The sequence below is a fragment of the Panthera leo genome, chromosome A2 (genome assembly GCF_018350215.1).
Source record: "Panthera leo isolate Ple1 chromosome A2, P.leo_Ple1_pat1.1, whole genome shotgun sequence".
NCBI lineage: Eukaryota > Metazoa > Chordata > Mammalia > Carnivora > Felidae > Panthera > Panthera leo.
The window spans coordinates 51,307,745-51,326,831 of NC_056680.1; the positions used below are offsets into that span (position 1 = coordinate 51,307,745).

At 40.9% G+C, this 19,087-nt stretch overlaps 1 protein-coding gene across 2 annotated transcripts; it reads left to right on the forward strand.

Moving 5' to 3' along the window:
- Positions 1-1,411: 1,411 nt before the first annotated feature.
- BRK1 (BRICK1 subunit of SCAR/WAVE actin nucleating complex) lies at positions 1,412-16,388 on the forward strand. 2 transcript variants are annotated; one of them, XM_042910731.1, is made up of 4 exons: positions 1,412-1,642; positions 9,072-9,154; positions 9,415-9,424; positions 16,230-16,388. In XM_042910731.1, the coding sequence occupies exons 1-4, from the start codon at positions 1,525-1,527 to the stop codon at positions 16,355-16,357; spliced, it is 339 nt and encodes a 112-aa protein (XP_042766665.1). In that variant the 5' UTR covers positions 1,412-1,524; the 3' UTR covers positions 16,358-16,388. The 2 variants fall into 2 exon arrangements, with proteins under 2 accessions (XP_042766665.1, XP_042766673.1); XM_042910739.1 differs by lacking the exon at positions 16,230-16,388 and having other exon boundaries at positions 1,463-1,642; positions 9,415-10,127.
- Positions 16,389-19,087: the final 2,699 nt, after the last annotated feature.

Below are 19,087 nucleotides of genomic sequence, written 5' to 3' on the forward strand. Positions count from 1 at the left end.
CCTTCTCCCCTGCTTGCTCTCTCTCTCTAAAATAAAAATTAAAAAAAAAAAAAAGGAAAAGCAGATCTATCTGATATATTTGTGACATGTGAGCAAGATACTAACTTCAACAGCATCACTTAGGAAGCAGGGTCTTGAATGGCAATAGCCCTCTGGATGCCTGGGGTTCGATATTTACAGTTGATATTTATTATTCTAGCATCATTTCTATGAATATGTAGGAGAGCTCAAGATAGACCCTAACCTGTTTTCAGATTGGTTCAGTGAAAAGATATTGGAGTCAGGAACCAACTGGTGAAGGTCCACCACTTATTTGACTGTGTGACCTTTAACTTTGTCATCAAGAGAAACCTCTTCCTGATTTCCTTCCACAGGGTTTGTGAGGGTCCAGTGAGGTAAAAGCTACAAAAGTAGCTTTATAGCTTGTAAAATCTCCTTTCTGAGTAAAGGACTGTTAGTAAAGGTTTCTTCCCAGTGGCATGTATTGCACAAAGCAGACTGTAAATATCCTCTTAAACAAATCTAAAATTGTTCATAATTCCACTACTTTGGTAAACAAGACAGTGACATTTTTTGTATATACTTCTTGTCCTCAAGCAGATGTAATTTTCATATAATTGCAATCAAAGAAAATGTTGTATTTTGTTTTCCCCTTCATTTATCACGTATGTGATGTGTCATAGAGTTCATAATTGCCATTTTATTTAAATAGCAATGGTATTAATGATATTAAGTAGCTGCATGATACCGTCGTAGGTGGCTATACCATCGCTTAGTTATTCCCCAACTGTGGAGATATAGTTGTTTTGTTTTTTTAAATAGACTGTCACAAAGAGCACCTTTGTGCTTAAACTGTCTCCCCCCACCCCTTTTTTAAACGATTTTCTTAATGTTTAGGTCAAAAAAGTTTGAATTTTTTGACAGCTCTTGCTATCAATTTATAAATTTCCTTAAGGAGTTGTGCCAGTTTACAGTGTGACCAGCTACTTAGGAGTCTATCAATTTCCCCTCCGTCTCTCCACCACTAGATATTATTGTTTAGAAAAAAATAATATTTTGTTCATTTGATGGTTGCAAGGTGGGTCATCATATTGCGTTGTTGAAAGCCTTTTTTTTTTTTTTTTTTTGAAAGCCATTTTTAAAATGAGTTGTATTTAATGTGGCTTAATTGACTGTACCCAACTTATTGCTGACACAAACCTTAGTTTGGAGCAGCTAGGGCAGTGGGTGTCACGTGGTCACTTGCCCCGCAAAGACCAAAACCGCCCAGGGTGGGGTACGTGATGGGTAGGGAGTGTCTCGGCGCTTGCGCATTCCAGTCTCCCCGCTGGTTTTTGATGCGACTTTTTTCAGGGGCGTGGGAGCAGAACTAAAACGCCGGCGAGGACTTGACATCGCGCAGGCGCATCACAATGTTCGTGGATTTGTGGGTGTCAAGGCATGGGTGTGGACTGGCAGCGCAGACGCACTGCCGGCCTGGAGGGTCGGGGCGCCTGCGCAGTCGCTCCTCCTTAGGCGGCAGCCATGGCGGGTCAAGAGGATCCGGTGCAGCGGGAGATTCACCAGGACTGGGCGAACCGGGAGTACATTGAGGTCATCACCAGCAGCATCAAGAAAATCGCGGACTTTCTCAACTCGTTCGGTCAGCGGGGGAGCAGGGGGAGGCGAGGGTGGGTCGAGGGCCACTCAGGCAGTTTGGCGATGGCGCTCAGAAGCTTTGAAGGGGCTTTCTCCGGGCTGGTTTTCGCGTCCTCCTTTCGGAGTCCACCTTCCCCCTGTCGCTCTGATCCTCAGGCTCCACTGGGCAGTTCCTGTGGGGTTATCCTGCGCCAGGCTGAGCTCATCGGCTTCAATGCTATCACCCCAGATCCATTAACAAGCCCTTCCTTTTTCCAGACTCTTCAGATCGCTCCATCCACCGTTTTCTTCTCTTTTCTTCTTTTCTTCTCTCAGCAGTAGCCTCCCTGCTTCCTTTGTGACCCGCTTCCATTCCAGTTCCCACTTTGCGCTCAATGTGCGCCTTTCAGAATGCAGCCGCAGCCGTGTCGCTGCTTGTGTAAGTCTCTTGAAGTTTCCTCATCGTTTTCAGGATCATTTTAGCGCCATGCCTTTTAGTCGCCCCTTCCCGTCTCTCGTGTTTCTTGTCCTGAGAGTGGTAGGAGACGAGATCAGAAGTAAAGTCCAGATTTTTAAGGATATGGAGCTTTCTATGTTGCTACTATCTAGCCGATAGTTGGTATTCTACTGCTTTTGGCAAAATCTTTCCTAGGCGTGGCTTGCTTGTGATAGTCTTAAATTCTTGATGCATTGTTCTGTGTCCTTCTGGACAGCAAACATGTAACAGAGACTCCCATCCCATCTTCTCCCAACTGTTTCTTTAGCCGAACTAGGCCCTGGGTAGACTTACTTAAGTAATTGCAAGGTGTAAGGATGACATCTAGTGATCTTTTTCCAACTAGTGTGCTCCTGTTCCAGCACTTCAGCCGCAAGCAACTAAGACTAAGTAGTGGAAACTGATGTTATAAAAATGATTTAAAGTAATTAATTTTCCAGTCAGAGGACTGATGCATTCTGAGGAGTAAGGTAACAGAACATGAATTTTCTTAGAAAGCATCAGCAAGAGAAACTAGATCTCAGTACAGAGCTCTCTCTCAAAGCTCCACTCTGGAGGACAGAGAATAAGAATCATTTCCTGCTTTCAAGGAATTTCTGTCTTGAAGATGAAATAATGACAGCTTTGGAACATCGGTTTTGTATTAATGTATTTACTTACAAAGTGTATAAGATTATAATCTTGATGTGCCTTGGCATGATGGATTTTCTCACCAGGGAATGAGGGTGAGGGCAGTAGTAATGAGAGAACAGTATAAATACATATGCAATTGATACATATTCGCACCCATAACTCGGTATAGATAGAGGTTGTAGGAGGGAATGATAGTCAACAAATCATAGATCTCATGTATCCTGAAATTGTTTAAGGACCATGAGTGAAGGAGTATGGTTTAGTAAAAAAGATACATGGATTTGGAGCTAGGAGACTCAAGTCGGAGGCTACACTAATGGATTGCAGTGAACTGAAAACATCTAAGAAATATTGAACCTATTTACCCTGCTACTCAGATAGTCTGGGTTTCCTCAGTTTCTTTCTTCCTAAGTTCTGTGCAAACGCTTTCAATGTTAGTTCTCATAATTGGTTTCTCCTGCTTTCCTGGAGAGTTGAACTATTACTGGAGGTTGATCACAGCATTCTTTACTCATAATCTTCCTTCAGAGAGAGGGCTGGAGAAGAGAAACCAAAATATTGCATGCTAGGGGAAAGATGGAAAGATAAGATCACAGCTTTGACACTTTGGCTTAGTTGGGAAAGGCAGTGGAAAGTAGTTGGAAAAATCACTGAGATGGAGAGTTTTAACTTTAAAAAGCAGAATTAAAAGACTTCACCTATCTGGTAGGATCAGAAAATCCAATCAAAGTATTAAGAATGTCAGTGAAATCAGTAAAGCATCTAAAATTACAAGTAACGCTGGGGCTGTTACTCAAAATTTAAGTGATCTAGCATGTCACTTCCCCGGATTTGGATCTGGGTAACGTAATAATTTCATTTCTGAGCACTGAATTGTATTAATAAACTTTAATTCATGTACATTTGTCTTTGACATAAATCTTCTTGGCATCTTTTGGTCACTAGATTTATAGCAGGCTTGGAACTGACCAGAAATTGAAGAGTTTGAGCTCAGGATTTGCGGGGGAGAAATGCCTCTTTTCTTGCTTTATAAACAAGGGAATACCTGCACTGAAATTTTATCAAATGTGTGGATCACATTTTGTGATCAAATAGAGGATAAAGACTTTTCTTTTTATTTGAGATTTCCAACAAGTCCTAGACTGAGGAAAAGTCACACAGAATTCCAGTGTTGAGGATTGGATCTTAAGGATTTCCTTAGCTTAAGCCATTATTCTCCCTTAATGCGATGCTAGTGGCCTAATGTTTGGAGTAATTACTAAATAGTTTTTGAAGATTGTGGGGAATGAATTTAGTCCTTTTGAAGAAAAATGACAATTAATTGCAATTAAGAATGGAATTATGAAGCAAGGTAAAAAGCTAAAGCCATTTGACTTAGTACTTAGGTGTACCTGAGGCAAGTTCTTGAAGACTGAGCATATCATTGATAGAAGAGTTTCGACCAGGACCAACAGGCCAAGAAACTGGATAAATCATGTAACACTTGAATATATTGTCTTGGCATTGAGTGACTCAGGATGAACTTGTGAGGGATATATTTTCCCACTCTAAGTCCTTAGTGTGACTCCTCAGTTCTGATGTGTAGATGTAGGGCTTATATTGAATTTATAATAATATGATTTGGTGGTACAGAGATTTACCAGGAGTTTACTTTGAGGGGGCATCTGGAGCTCTTTGGAAATGGCAGCAATCCTCCAGTCCCCATCCCGGCCACAGAGAGTCTCTGTAGGCTGCGTACTTTGCAGAGGAAACTGTTTTTTTCAAGACAGCTAATGACTAAATAGCTTTTACCCTGTGATTCCAGCAGGTGAGAGTAATATAGGTGGACCACCCACCTGAACCAGAGAACCCATAGATCATAAGGCAGTGATAACACCCAAACACTTGGCCTGTTCTGTACCTTGAACTGGGGACACTTCTAAAAACAGATTGTCACGGAAGATAGCTTTTTATTTTTATACCATTTTATCTGATTCTAAAGCTAATCTGTGCAGAGAAGTGTAACAAAAATAATAAGTGATATTTTTCTAAATGTCAGTTTTTATGCTTAGCCAACAAATGTAGCATGCCTGTTATGATCCCAGCTATGTGACACATCCTCTGAAAAAGGAATAAATAAGAATAAATGGTAGCCACTCCTGAGAAATTTAGAATTCTGTCAGAGAAGTAAGACATAACTACAACAGCAGTTCAAGAGAATGACAGTGTTGATTTTTGCAGGCTAAGGTTATGTGCATTAAGAGTTCAGAGGAGCTGGTAACTGGCATTTGTCAGTAGTGGTAATGGATACACAGTATCAAGCACCCTGGCTAGGACTGGTGGTGTCCTCAGTTAAAGTCTGGTGATAACACACTCATAAATGCACTCTGGTTTCAGATTTGTTCAGCTGCTGAGTGCTTTCACAGTGTTTTGCTTGAATCAATATGTATTTCTTGGGATCTGAAATAATGACCAGTTTCTGGAGTTCAAGGTTATATATTTCTCAACAGTGCTTACCCATTTAGGTCAGTAACATAGTGTTGTTCTTGGATTCCAATTCATTACCAGATTTACAGAGCTTAGAACAGAAACAGCTGTCCAGGAAGGAACCCTCCCTCTCACCACCCCACCCCCCTGCAGATAATTTTGGCATGTTTCTTTTTATGGGAAATGACAGGTTGTTAGTGGTAACATTCATGCTCTTACTGAATAGCATACATGGTGTGCCTTTGAGCTGCTAAAAACCAGATTGAAAGAGATTTGGTCCTGTTGGGCGGTCCTGGCAGTGAAGGTGGATCCAGGAAAAGGAGCGTGCTGAGGTCTTTGTACTCAAGCTAGATCTAGGAATTAGAAGCAGCAGCACTAGCAGATAAAACGATTTAAAAGAGGAATGGAGAATGTCCAGAATAGGCAAATCCATAGAGACAGAAAGGTGAATGGTTGCCAGCAGTTGGGGTAAGGCTGAATGGGGAATGACTGCTCATTGGTACAAGGTTTCATGTAGGGATTATGAGGATGTTCTAAAATTAGATTATGGTGATGGTTGCACAACTCTGTTCTAAAAACTATTGAATTGTATACTTTAAGCAAGTGAAGTTCATGGTATATAAATTATATATCAATTAAGCTATTTTTAAAAAAGAATAATGAAGATGGGTGAGTGGGAAAATACCTAGTATGGAAACAAAAAGAAAAAAAGGAACCAGTAAATGGAAGAGTCAGGCTATAAGCATATTTTAAGAGATGTGGGGAGGGGACTCCAGGCTCATTCAGTCGAGTGTCCAACTTCTGCTCAGGTCATGATCTCACAGTTCGTAAGTTCGAGCCCCACATCGGGCTCTGCTGACAGCTCGGAGCCTGGAACCTGCTTCAGATCCTGTGTCTCACTCTCTGCCCCTCCCCCCACCTCGCATTCTGTGTGTTTCTCTATCAAAAATAAATAAACATTAAAAAAAGAGATGTGGGGAATAGGGACACCTGGGTGCCTCAGTCAGTTAAGTGTCTGACTCTTGATTTTGGCTCAGGTCATGATTTCAGTTTCGTGAGTTTGAGCCCTGCGTTGGGCTCTGTGCTGATAGCACAGAGCTTGCTTAGGATTCTCCCTTTGTCTTTGCCCCTCCCCTGCACATGCTCGCGCGCTCTCTCTCTCTCTCTCTCTCAAAATAAACAAACTTGAGAGAGAGAGAGAGACAGAGAGAGAGAGACAGAGAGGTGTGGGGAATCAATTACGGCCTCAGAGGTTCCTAAAGATGGTAATGTTGTGTGTGGTGGGAAGGTACCATCCAGGGCAGTAAGCGAACTGGGTTCTGAACTCAGCTGTGCTACTTACTATTTTGTTCCATCAGTTATCCAAGATGGGCTTTGGTTTCCCCACTTGTAGAATTAGTAGAGTCACACTAGAGCCAATTTTTTGTTCTACTGATACTAATATGCCAGAATCCATCTTTTTTTTTTTCAAAAACATCTCTGTGCCAGGCAAGATACTAATATTTCAAAGATTAATAAGAGTATCTGCCTTTGATGAACTCATTCTAGTGGGGAGCAGACATGGAAATAAAGATAAATTATAAATACATAAATATCATTGGGCTATGTAGCATGAGCATTTTCTCGTGTCATTAAGTATTCAACCTTGTAATTTTGTTTGCGTGCAGGGGAGGGGCAGAGAGAGAGGGAGAGGAAGAATCTGAAGCAGGCTCCTGGCTCTGAGCTGTCAGCACAGAGCCTGACCTAGGGCTTGAACTCTTATTCGGACACTTAACCAACTGAGCCACCCAGGCACCCCTTGTTTTGTTTTTTAATGAGTTGTTGAAATGATGCCTTTTTTGTTTGTTTTTTTAGTGACTTGTTAAAAAGATGCAAACTTGTAATTTTTAATGGTTGGTTTTAATAGTCTTTCATAAATATGCCCTACTTCATGAAATCATTCGTAATAGTGGTGAACATTCTTTTTTTTATTTTTTATTTTTTTGAAGGAGAGAGAGAGAGAGACAGAGCATTAGCAGGGGAGGAGCAGAGAGAGGGAAGGAGATACAGAATTCTAAGAAGGCTCCAGGCTCTAAGCTGTCAGCACAGAGCCCGATGTGGGGCTTGAACTTACAAACTGTGAGATCATGACCTGAGCCGAAGTCGGATGCTTAACCGACTGAGCCACCCAGGCGCCCCAAGTGGTGAACATTCTTATTTATTAAATCTGTATTCAAAGGGGGAAATGATAACTAAGACCAAGTACATAAACTATAAATTCAACCATAAATGTACAGCAGAGGGAGAATTATATCCATCTGTCAGAGACCTCTCAGAGGCCCAATTTGAAGTGAACCTTGAAGAAGAATGTTTAGACAGGCAAGATGAGTAAGATTTGGACATGGAGAAGATTTGGACGTGGGGTTGAGGCAAAATCTGGGTGAAGGAAAATTTGTCGAAATAGATGCCCAAGTGCTTTTGCATAACAAGGAAGAGATGAAGAGGAAGTTGTGAGCTAAGTGTTAAATCATTGAGTGGGAGATTGTCTTGGAGAGAGGATATTTTAGGCTTAAAAAGTGAAGATTATTGAGGATGAGCAAACAATGAAGTTGGAAGAGGTAGGAAATAATTAGCATGTCTAGAAACCTTTTCTCCTATGTGTTGAGAATGGTTGGGGAAAGAGTAGTAAAGTGGTTTCTGTTAGAGGAGTTTGCAGAGGAAAAGGTATTTTAGGGGAAATCTGAGGTTTCATTTTGGATGAGGTAGAGAAAGAAGATTAGAAGGGTAAAGGAAGAAAAGGAGTTTTGCTGTTTTCCACAGATGGAATGTGGGCTTCACAGGGTATTTGATGTTCTCCCAAGTTTTTTCTCATTCTGAAATGCCTGCACACATAGTGATGACACATTAAGTACCTTCCTAGAGCAAAAGCAGTGATGCCTTTCCTCCTCTCCACAGTCTCTGCTGCTTTCTTGGCCTCTGTTTCTCCTCCCTGTTGAGATTATTTTCTTCCTGTTGTTGCTTCCCCTTTCTTGAAACTCTTGGTTTGCCTTTTAGCAAATAGCCACCTGTACAGTGTTGGTGTGTTAGTTTTTACTGGCTGCCATAACAAGTTACCATAACTTTAGCCGCTTTTATCACATAAGTTTATTGTTTTACAGCTGAGTAGATTGGAAGTCCAACATCAGTTCCCTGGGCTAAAATCAGGGTGTCAGCAGGGCTGCCTTTCTTTCTGGAGACTCTAGGAGAAGATCCATTTCCTTGCTCATTGAGTTGCTGGCAGAATTCAGTTTCTTGTGGCTGTAGGCCTGAGATCTCTATTTCCTTGCTGGCTGTCAGCTGAGGGCTGTTCCCAGCTTCTCAAGGTCACTGGCATCCTTTGGCTCATGGTCTTCTTCCTCCATCTTCAAAGGCAGCAATAGCAGGTTGAGTTCCCCTCACACTTTGAATCTCTTCTTCTTCCTCCACCTTTTCCCTGTCTCTTACATTTAGGATTTGTGATTAGATTGTGTCCATCTGGATAATCCTGGATCTCAGGGTCCTTAAACTTAATCAAATCCACAAAGTCCTTTTTGTCGTGTAGGATACATATTCACAGGTTTGGGGGATTAGGTCATGGACATCTTTAGGGGTTATTTTCTCTGCCTACCACCCTTGGTAGGAAGTTCAGCAGGTCCATTCTAAGCAGCTGTGTTCCTAATATAATTCTCACCTCTTCTGCATTCCCCTGCTTTGCCCATCTGCTCTCATTTGGGCTCTGCATGATATATCATTCCTCCTCTTCAGCTAGGGGCTGTGTGTACGTGTGTGTGTGTGTGTGTGTGTGTGTCTGTGTCTGTATTTGGAATGACATTAATCCTGAACATCAGTCTCCTTTTACCAGATATGTCTTGTCGTTCAAGACTTGCAACACTAAATGAGAAATTGACAGCCCTCGAACGGAGAATAGAGTACATTGAAGCACGGGTGAGTATGTCAGGGAAGGTACTTCCTCATGACGCTAGGCAAGGGTTGTACAGAGAGAATGCACATTTCTACTTGTTACTGAAACAAACATGGAAGCAATAACAGCCTTAGAGAAGTTAATGGACTTAGTTCCCTGGATTTGACCCAGGTTTCTGGACTCCAAAGCTGTTATCTTTCTTATCACTCCCAACTACCTAGGATCTATAAAAAGATTTTTTTACTCTTTGTGAATTTATCTAATTGTCAATTTCCTTTGACAGGTGACAAAAGGTGAGACCCTCACCTAGAACTGTGCCATTGCTGCTGCTGGGAAGTTGCTTTACAGAACACAGGCCTACGTGGGAAAGGCCCCAGCAGCCTCAGCTCCTTCCTCTCTCCTTAAAGAGCAACAGGGCTTATTCTTGTTTTTCTTTTTTCAAAAGCGTGGCCTTTGGGCTCTGCCATGTACATCGGTGTGTGATGTGGCATGTGGGAAGAAGTCCAGGGGAACTCTCGGAAACAACATTAGGCATTTTACCTTTTAAGTAACATTTTGTAGAACTGTTTGTCAACGTATTTGAGGCGTGCAGAGCCAGACGCCTGGGACTCTTTGTTAAGGTCCTCCCCACCTCCTTTTCTCCCTCTCTCTGTCTCTCTCTCTCTCTCTCTCTCTCTCTCACACACACACACACACACAACACACACACACACACTTTCCTTACAGCTCTCATTGCCTCTGCATTGGTTCTATAAACAGTCTTTGTCTGCTTTCCACCTTTGGTGGGGGGGGGTGGGAGGCAGTCCTGTCTGAGACACTTATGCCCCGGCAAGGTGGCCACAAGAGAATGTTGTTGGTAACCCACCAGTTTCTTGTCCTTTTGGGGAGGTCAAGGCCAGGCCCCCACTTGGCTTGAAGGGACATTTTCAGAATTTTCTTTCTGTCACTTGGGGTGTCTTTGCCTCTCATATTTCCCTAATAAACTCCTCAACTTTATTTGACTGCTGTGATTGTGGTGGGGAGAGGAGCTAGAGATGGGGCTCACCCATTCCACAGAAATCTGACGTGCGGGATGATTACTCTGACATAAAACTCTCAGATGTTGCTCTTTGATCAAAGTCTAGGTTGCCTACCAGCTGGAGCCCCTCCATGTTTGGACTTTTAGTTGACTGATACATCCTGGGAATCATTTGGTCATTCAGCAGACATTTCCCAGGTACTTTATGTAGGCATGTTATGCTCCAATAAAAGCTACAGCACTGAATCAGGCATGATGCTTCTAGTCTACTGAAATGCCAGCATCCACACAGTTTAACCGCAGCCCAGGGCAGACTATTAGTTTTGTCAGGTAAGAGCTAAATGTCTATTTCTTTTGAAAAGCAAAGAGTTTAAACAGAAGGGTCTAAAACTTTTCATTCTGGAATCCAAAACTTGCTATGAACTTAGGCCACCCTACTTCTAAAGGTTTATTTCTTATGTAGAATCTCTGTTTTAGTCACATAGAAGTCCTTATGCTCCAAGCACACACATTTCCCTCCATTCAAATCGTATTTGCTATTCAAGGGTAGCTTGAGTCAAACCTCTTCTAGAAAGTTCTCCTAGACTTTACTTTTCATTTAGTACTGCCCTTTTCCTTTTCTCAGTCCCTCCCATCCCATCTTGCCATGCTAACACTACACTTCAGCTCTGGATTTGATCTTGTTATGAGTCATTCTCTGGTGTAGTGTCTACCTGGTGTAATATACATGAGTACCTTTTCCTGTATTGCCCAGCTAGGTGCCTTGAGGAAGGCGGGTGGTCAATAAACACCAATTAAATTGACTTGTAGAGCCCAAGCTGCTTTGCATTGTCACATCTTTTGGAACCTCTGCTTAGACCTTTGGAAGGTCATTTTAAGTAGTACCTTCATTTAAAAATGGGATTTTTCAATGGAGACAAACCTGACATCCTTTCCTATAGTAAGTGTTATTTTTGAACACTGTTGAGCTCATCAGTACAGTGCTCTTAACAGTCACTTGAGTCACTTGAGTTCGTTATTCATAATAGCTCTGTCCTGTCCAGGATGAAGTAAGTACTTCTTAAGTTCAAGATGTAGGTCATCTGGTGCTCCGCAGTCAGAGTAGCAGACCTTTATTGAGTTCCTGCTATATGCAAGGACTATACCATGAGTTAGTGATAGGGGAAAAAGTGATGGTAATCAACAGAAATAGGAAAAACCCTTCCTTTATAAAATGTTCAATAAATTCCTTATGGTTGTATGGATACTAATCTGTTAATTTATTGATACTGAAGTAACATTCCTAAAAAAAGTTAGTGTCCTAAGTAATGCTATGTTGCTAATGGTAACTTGCTGGTTGTTAAGGAAAACAACTAGTAATATTTGATGTGGGAAACAAGGGAAGACAGAACACAGCCTCCCGCTGGTAGTAACCCCTTCATCACCTCTGGCACTTCAAGGTGTGAGAGTGCTTTTCTGTGTTACCACTCCCTTTATAAAATGAGGCCCTGGTTTGCTCAAGGATATGTAGCTTGTGTTGTCTATAATTTATTATTACATGTGCTAGATGTGCTCATTGCTTTTTGTACTTTATTTCATTTAATCCTCAGACTTTAAGAAGTAGGCATTCTTATCTCCGTGTAATAGGTGACGAACTAGTTTCGAGAGGCTAAAACTTGTCCAAAGCCATACGAAGTAAGGGAAGGAACTGGGATTTGAACCTGGACCTACCTGACTCAGACTGTTCTAACCATTCTTTGATTCTGACTGTGGTATATGAGATCTAAAATTTATTTTCTCATTCCCAGGCCAGTGCCCTTTCACTGTCCTCACATGAGACACTACACACCTGTGTTAGCCTTACATGCTTCCATCTTTTCTTTTGTTAAGAAGGCTTCACAGGCTGTCCTTGCTGTGTCTGGCAAACACTGTTTGCATTTATGTCTGTGTTGCATAGTTTTGCTCCTAACCGCTTCCTTTCTCTGAAGGTTTGATTTTATGCTGTATGTTCTGGAAGCCTTGCCTAAGGAATTTAATCCACTCTAGTGCTTCCTCCAGCTATTTTGGGTTGAGCCAAAAGAAGCAGCTGTATTCCCCTTCTGAAAGACCTTATCTGGTCAGACTCCAGAAACTGGAATTTACTCTCATGTCATATGAGTCTTTGCTCACAGGTCATTGCAGTCCATATTGTTAGGTTAAACAACCATTTATTTTTGTCTCCAGGGTGTCAACTTCTTCAACTTAAGCAGTAACAGTTCCAAAATACTAATATTTTATCCTTACTGAGGATGATAAAGTTCTATTTTACATTTTAATCTGCATTTATTAAATCATTCTGGTCTTTCTTTTAAACACTAATGTTCAGTGCTTATAACAAAACTAAGAGGTTGACAGGGTAGTTCTTTTGATTTGAACTGTAAGAAGATAGAGTTTCAGAAGGATAAAATATGCTCAGATTTGCTAAATTCCAGTTGTTCTCAGTCACCTCATCATAATGAAAAACTAGATTGAGTTCATTTTCTCCTGAGGTTTGACATAGGGAAGTTACCCGCATGGTGCCTCTCTTCCTTTCCTTATGACATCTTAATGATTTCTGAAGAAAGATAATTCTGAAGGACTTTCCTGTTTTCTAATGTGAGTGGGAAATGAGCTATATATGACAAATCTCTCCACCATCCATAGGAACCTTCAAGAGAACCTCTTGATTCTCTCATACTTGGAAATAATTTCTGCCCTGCAGTTTGGTTTAATTTGCATATTTATCGAAAAACTAAAAAGTAGGGGGTTTGAGCCAGTGAGCTATGAGGATTACACATCTCTTGATAATAAAACAGTTTTCAATCTCTTGAAAAGCTAAGCTTGACCTAGATTTCAGAAGCAGGAAGAAATAGGGAACTGATGTTTTTGGCATTAGAGATGTACGGAGTTCTGTTATGTTGCTCTTGTTACTTAGTACTTTGAATTTTCCACCTTTATTTCATAAAGCTGAAGGCATGTTTATAAACAGTATTTGTTATTGTAGGCCATGGTGAGTGGGACAGAAAGCCCATTGTTCACCTCCAGGCTCCTTCCCAGCTATTGTACTCAGTTTCAGACTGTTGCATGTGAGAAAATCTTTGTCCAAACTTGGGTTTGGAGAATGTGAGTTACTCTGGCAGTTTGCAGACAGTCGGTGCCATTAGGAACTGTACAAAAATACAGCTGCTGTCTGAAGGCAGGTGTGGTTGTCAAGTAGATTATATAACAGAAAATCAGGTGATTTAGGGCTCTCAGGTTTATTTTCTGAAGAAAAGCTAACCTTAATTCTAAGTTGTCTAAAGATTAGGATTAGCTAGCAATAAAACTCACAGAACTAAGACGAGAAAGAATTTTAGGGATAATCAAGTCTACTCTTGCCATTTTAGAAATGAATAAACAAATCCAGACAGGTTGTGTGACATGCCCATCCACTTACCTGGTCAGGCCAGGCCAAAACTAAAACCCAGGTCTCTTATCCCCGCTCTGTGCAGAGCTATTCAAGGACTCACACATCAGGTTTCTGTTTTCTGTGCAGTGCTGGTCCTTTATCAGCCTCTCCTTGGATCGCATTGATAACCTGACAGAACAAAGAGCAACTGTCACGTTTAGCTAAGTGTTACCCTTTGGCATCAGTGTTTGCATCAAAAAACTCTGGGGCAGGGTTTCCTGTGGCTCTTTGGGCACCTTTGGGTTTGTTGAGATGACCCAAGTATGAGGTTGTTATTGTGCCTTAATCTGCATCCCCCAACAATAACATGTTTTTAAACAAATAATTTTATTGTGAAACAATTTTCAGGCTTGTAGAAAAGTTATAAGAATAGTACAAAGAATTTATATATATTCATATAACATATTTTTGAATTGAGAGTATTTATTTTATCCCCAAATTTGAACTCATTTAATGTGATAATCCCAGTGTGACTTTAAGAGTTCACATGGACAATAAGTGCATTATAAGGAGAAACACTTTATTAATATACTTTTTTTAAAAGGAAAATGTTTAATTCAATAAGTAATTCAGTTTGGCTTTGACAAACACTATGCCTAAGAAGTTGTTTATTAGCATCAAATACATTGTAGGTCTCCTGTGCGTAAGGCACTGGAGATAAAATGGTGAGAAACAGACATATAGATCCTGCTCTTAGAGAGTATAATGTAGTCATGGTTCACTGGTACTTTCCCAGACAACCCAGAGGATACCAAAATGACATTTCATTTAAAAACTCAGGAAAAAAAGAACATAGAGGAACAATGCAGTATCAACTTTATTAAATAGGAAAGATATCACTGGCCAAAGTTTTATTTGTCAGAATCAAGTTTTTTGTTCTGTTATTTGGTTACTTTAGTTTTAGTTGTTTGTTTGTTTGTTTTTTTTAAACACCTGTGATAGTCATACGATACTGCATATAGATTACAGGTACGCATAAGTATATGAGAAGCACTAAAAATTGGCCTGGATAAAAGAACTATCAAAATTCATCGATAAAAAATCTAATAAATGTTCAAAGGGCTTCAGAGACAAAACGATGGCAAATAAGCTCATGAAAAGATACTCAACATTGCCAGTCACTGGGAAACACAAATTAAAACCTCAGTGAATTCCCACTATACGATCTATTAGAAGAGCTAAAACTTTAAAATAACAAAAAAACTAATACCAACTGCAGGCAAGGATGTGGAGCAACTGGCACACGCCTGCCTGCGTTGCTGGTGAGAATGCAGTGATAGAGCCACTGTGGGAAAACACACTTCCCGTGTGACCCAACGATTTCACTCCTAGATGATTCTCATTTAGGACAAGTGAAAACTTATGTTCACACACACACAAAACAACCTGTATGCAAATGTTTATAGCAGCTTTCTTCATGATTGCTGAAAACTGGGAACAACTCAGTGTCCTTCAGTTAGTGAGTGGATGGCGGAATACCATTTGGCAATGAGAAGGAATAAGCTGTTGATACAACATGGATGAATCTCAAATTGATTATGCCAAGTAAAAAGCCAGGCTCAAAAGGCTATGTACTGCATGATTCCATTACATGACATTGTGGGAAAAGCAACACGAGGGGCAGAAGACAGATCAGTGGTTGTCAAGGCTAAGGCCTACAGGTAGAGGTTGGTCACAGCATCTTTTGGGGGTGATGAGATACTCTGTATCTTAGCTGTGGTGATGGTTACGTGACTGTTTTGTCAAAACTTGGATCTATACACCAAAATGTGAATTCTATATGTAAATTTAAAATAAATTTAGGGGGGAAAAGAGCCTGAATAGATACACGTCCAACTTGAGATAGTTATTGCTCCTGGGGAGGAAGGAGGGAAATGGGACCAGGGTGGATGTTAAAGGGGATTTTAGCCTCATCATATGTTTTGTTGAAAAAATAAAAAAGTAAATATGATAACATACTGTTGAATTTATACGGTGAGATTATCAGTGTTTGCTTTATTATTTGTACTTCTTTGTATTTTCTAATTGGTCAAAATATAAACAAGGCAGAATGTATCCTTCTAAAGGAAAATTTATAAAAGACATTAAAATAGAAGGGGAGAGAAATAACCAGTTATATTAAAATATTTAGGTGTATTTTCTTCTATTCCTCTCTTCATGTTTGCTTTTGCATAGTGGAAAGTGTAATGTAAGAACAATATAGCCTCTAGTTTTGCTTGGTATATCCTAAAACATGTTTTCCTTCCTCTTAAATAGTCTTTGTAATTATTTGCAATGATGTAATATCAGTCTTAAGCCTTGCATTTAAATAACTGCTCTCATTTTACAGATGTAGGCATTTCTGTAATATTATTAAACTGGTATGTTTCACTTTACTAACCTGGAAGTACAAATGAGGGTATGTTGGAATGAATCTTGTAAATTTTGATGTCTCTGAACCATTGTAATTTAACAGGAAGTCCTATCTTTCCTTGGGGTTTTCCTCCACAAATGTTTCCATGTTGATGTTCAATATAGCTGGAGGTCATCCCTGCTGGCCACTCTTCCTGCTGGAAGCCATCAGGATACTTTGTATAATGTACTTTCAAGGAAACTCCATGGCAAAATCACCCAAGGTTCTGGTGTTCCTTTGTAGATTTGCCTGACTCCTTGGATGGGACTCTTGCCATCATTTTCAACAAGGCAGGAAATGATGAACCTCTAATCCAGCACACTCCTCTGACCACCGTCTGCACACCCTTATACATGCTTCCAATTTTTTAAAATAAAACATTTATATGTAAATGTTTTATTTTTTGAGAGGGAGAGGGACATGGAGTGCAAGCGTGGGAGGGGCAGAGAGAGAGGGAGACAGAATCCAAAGCAGGCTTCAGGCTCTGAGCTGTCAGCACAGAGCCCATTGCAGGACTTGAACTCACAAACTGCGAGATCATGGCCTGAGCTGAAGTCAGAGGCTTAACTGAGCCACCCAGGGGTGGCAGAAAACCATGTAACTCGATCTCGGGGTCATGAGTTCAAGTCCCATGTTGGATGTAGAGATTACTTAAAAATAAAAAGTATTAAAAAAAAAAAATTGATTTGGGTCAATTATATCTCAAGACTGGGGGAAAAAGGAACTGATTTAGTTTTCATTACAAAGGTAATAAAACTATATTCTAAAAAAATGGGGGTGGGGGAATAACTGCATAAAGGTCACCACACTATACATACAGTTTGATAGCTTTTCCCCCTGTATTTTTAAAATTTTCAATGTTTATTATTTTGAGAGAGAGAAATGAGTGAGGGAGGGGCAGAGAGAGAGAGAGGGAGACACAGAATCTGAAGCAGGCTCCAGGCTCTGAGCTGTCAGCACACAACCCGAAATGGGGCTCAAACCCACAAACTGTGAGATCATAACCTGAGCAGAAGTTAAACACTCAACTGACTGAGCCACCCAGGTGCCCCCCTGCCCTGTGCATTTTTATTCATTTCCAAATTCTAAATAAGCCTTCTCTCATTTTGATAGGGTTGCCATTTTCCAGTATGGTTTGGAGAATTTTGCATCAGTCTTTCTTGTCAGGCAATTGAAGAAACTGGAATGAAGTTGCTCCAATGGGTCATCATACATCTAAAATCACAAATCAAAACCTCTTCTGCTTTTGCAGATTTGGTTGAGAACAGCTGCCCAGGAGTATAGCCAAACAAAAAATTTTTATTTGTCCATTCTCCCTCTGCCATTTCTTTTAAATGTTAGGGCCATAGTGTTGGTCTATGAGCATAAATATATGTCTCTCTTTGGTTTGGGCCTCCAAATGGATTTTCAGTAAGTGGTAGGACTGTCGGAGTCCTGGACTTAGAGGCAGGATATAAAACCAATGAGAAGAAAACTGGATTGGGAAGTCTGCCAATGAGCCCTTATCTGACATCCTAGGTGGGTATTTGTCTGATGCTAAATGGGAAGGGAAAACTTTTAGCTCTATTCTTCAAAGTTCATCCCAGATAAAACTCCTGGGAAGACTTGCCTGAATTTTTCAGGTCCAGCAAATGACTTTACACCTTGCTCTTCTACAATCAATATCATATTCTAACAGCATGTCTTGTATGCTTGCCCAGTAGCCTGTGAACATTTTCAGGACTGAGACAATGTGTTTAATTTATAATATTAACTGCTGAGAATTGCTCTGAGTGCTTACTATGTACTAGGCACTTACCACTTCCCCCTCAACACTTGGTCAGGGGACTCTCTCTCTCTCTCTCTCTCTCTCTCTCTCTCTCTCTCTCTCTCTCTCTCTCTCTATATATATATATATATATATATATATATTAAAATTTATTTATTTAGAGAGAGAGTGAGTGAGCACAAGTCGGGGAGGGGCACAGAGAAGAGAGAATCCCAAGCAGGCTCTGCACCATTAATCAGTGCATAGCCCAATGTGGGGCTCAAACTCAGGAACCCTTGAGATCATGACCTGAGCTGAGATCTGACTGTGCCACCCGGGCGCCCCTGGGACATACTTTTTAAAAATGAGCAAGGTCTCAGAGAATTTAAAGAATTCTGCCCGGGGCGCCTGGGTGGCGCAGTCGGTTAAGCGTCCGACTTCAGCCAGGTCACGATCTCGCGGTCCGTGAGTTCGAGCCCCGCGTCAGGCTCTGGGCTGATGGCTCGGAGCCTGGAGCCTGTTTCCGATTCTGTGTCTCCCTCTCTCTGCCCCTCCCCCTTCATGCTCTGTCTCTCTCTGTCCCAAAAATAAATAAAAAACGTTGAAAAAAAAAAAAGGAATTCTGCCCAACATCGCAGATCTGAAGCTACACCTGGAATGAGAACCCAGGTGGATGTGAATTTCAAATCGCACATAGACTGCAGTATCAAATATTATCCCATTTTCAATTTCCGTTAATCCTTTTGATTACGTCCAGGACAAAGTTGGTTTCACAGCTAATACTTGGTGCTTAACATCTAACACTTGGCTAACCGGTCGAACCAAGAAAGAGCAGGCTGAGCGCTTTTAACAGACTATAGATAAAATTTAACTGTTTTGTTTTCATTTAACTTAGTCCCACTGTACTCTTACGTGGCAAATGAGAGCGAATTTCCACTGATGGTAGTGGAAATTTCTTAAACTTGTTCAACTGCTTTGCATATGTACAGAATACCTTTAAAAGGAAGCACAAAGGGGCACCTGGGTGGCTCAGTCCATTGAGCGCCAGACTCAGGTCATGATCTCACCTCAAGGTTCGTGGGTTTGAGCCCCGCATCAGGCTCTGTGCTGACAGCTCGGAGCCTGGAGCCTGCTTCGGATCCTGTGTCTCCCTCTCTCTCAAAAATAAATAAATGTTAAATTTTTTTTTTGTTGTTGTTTTGTTTTGTTTTGTTAAAGGAAGCACAAAAACTGGTAATACTTCTTGTCTCCGCGGAGTCTTTATGGGTGGCTGGGGGAAACTAGGAGGAGACGGACATTTTGACTTTATTATATTCTTCTACACAAAATTCGAATTTTGTGACCGAAGATGGAG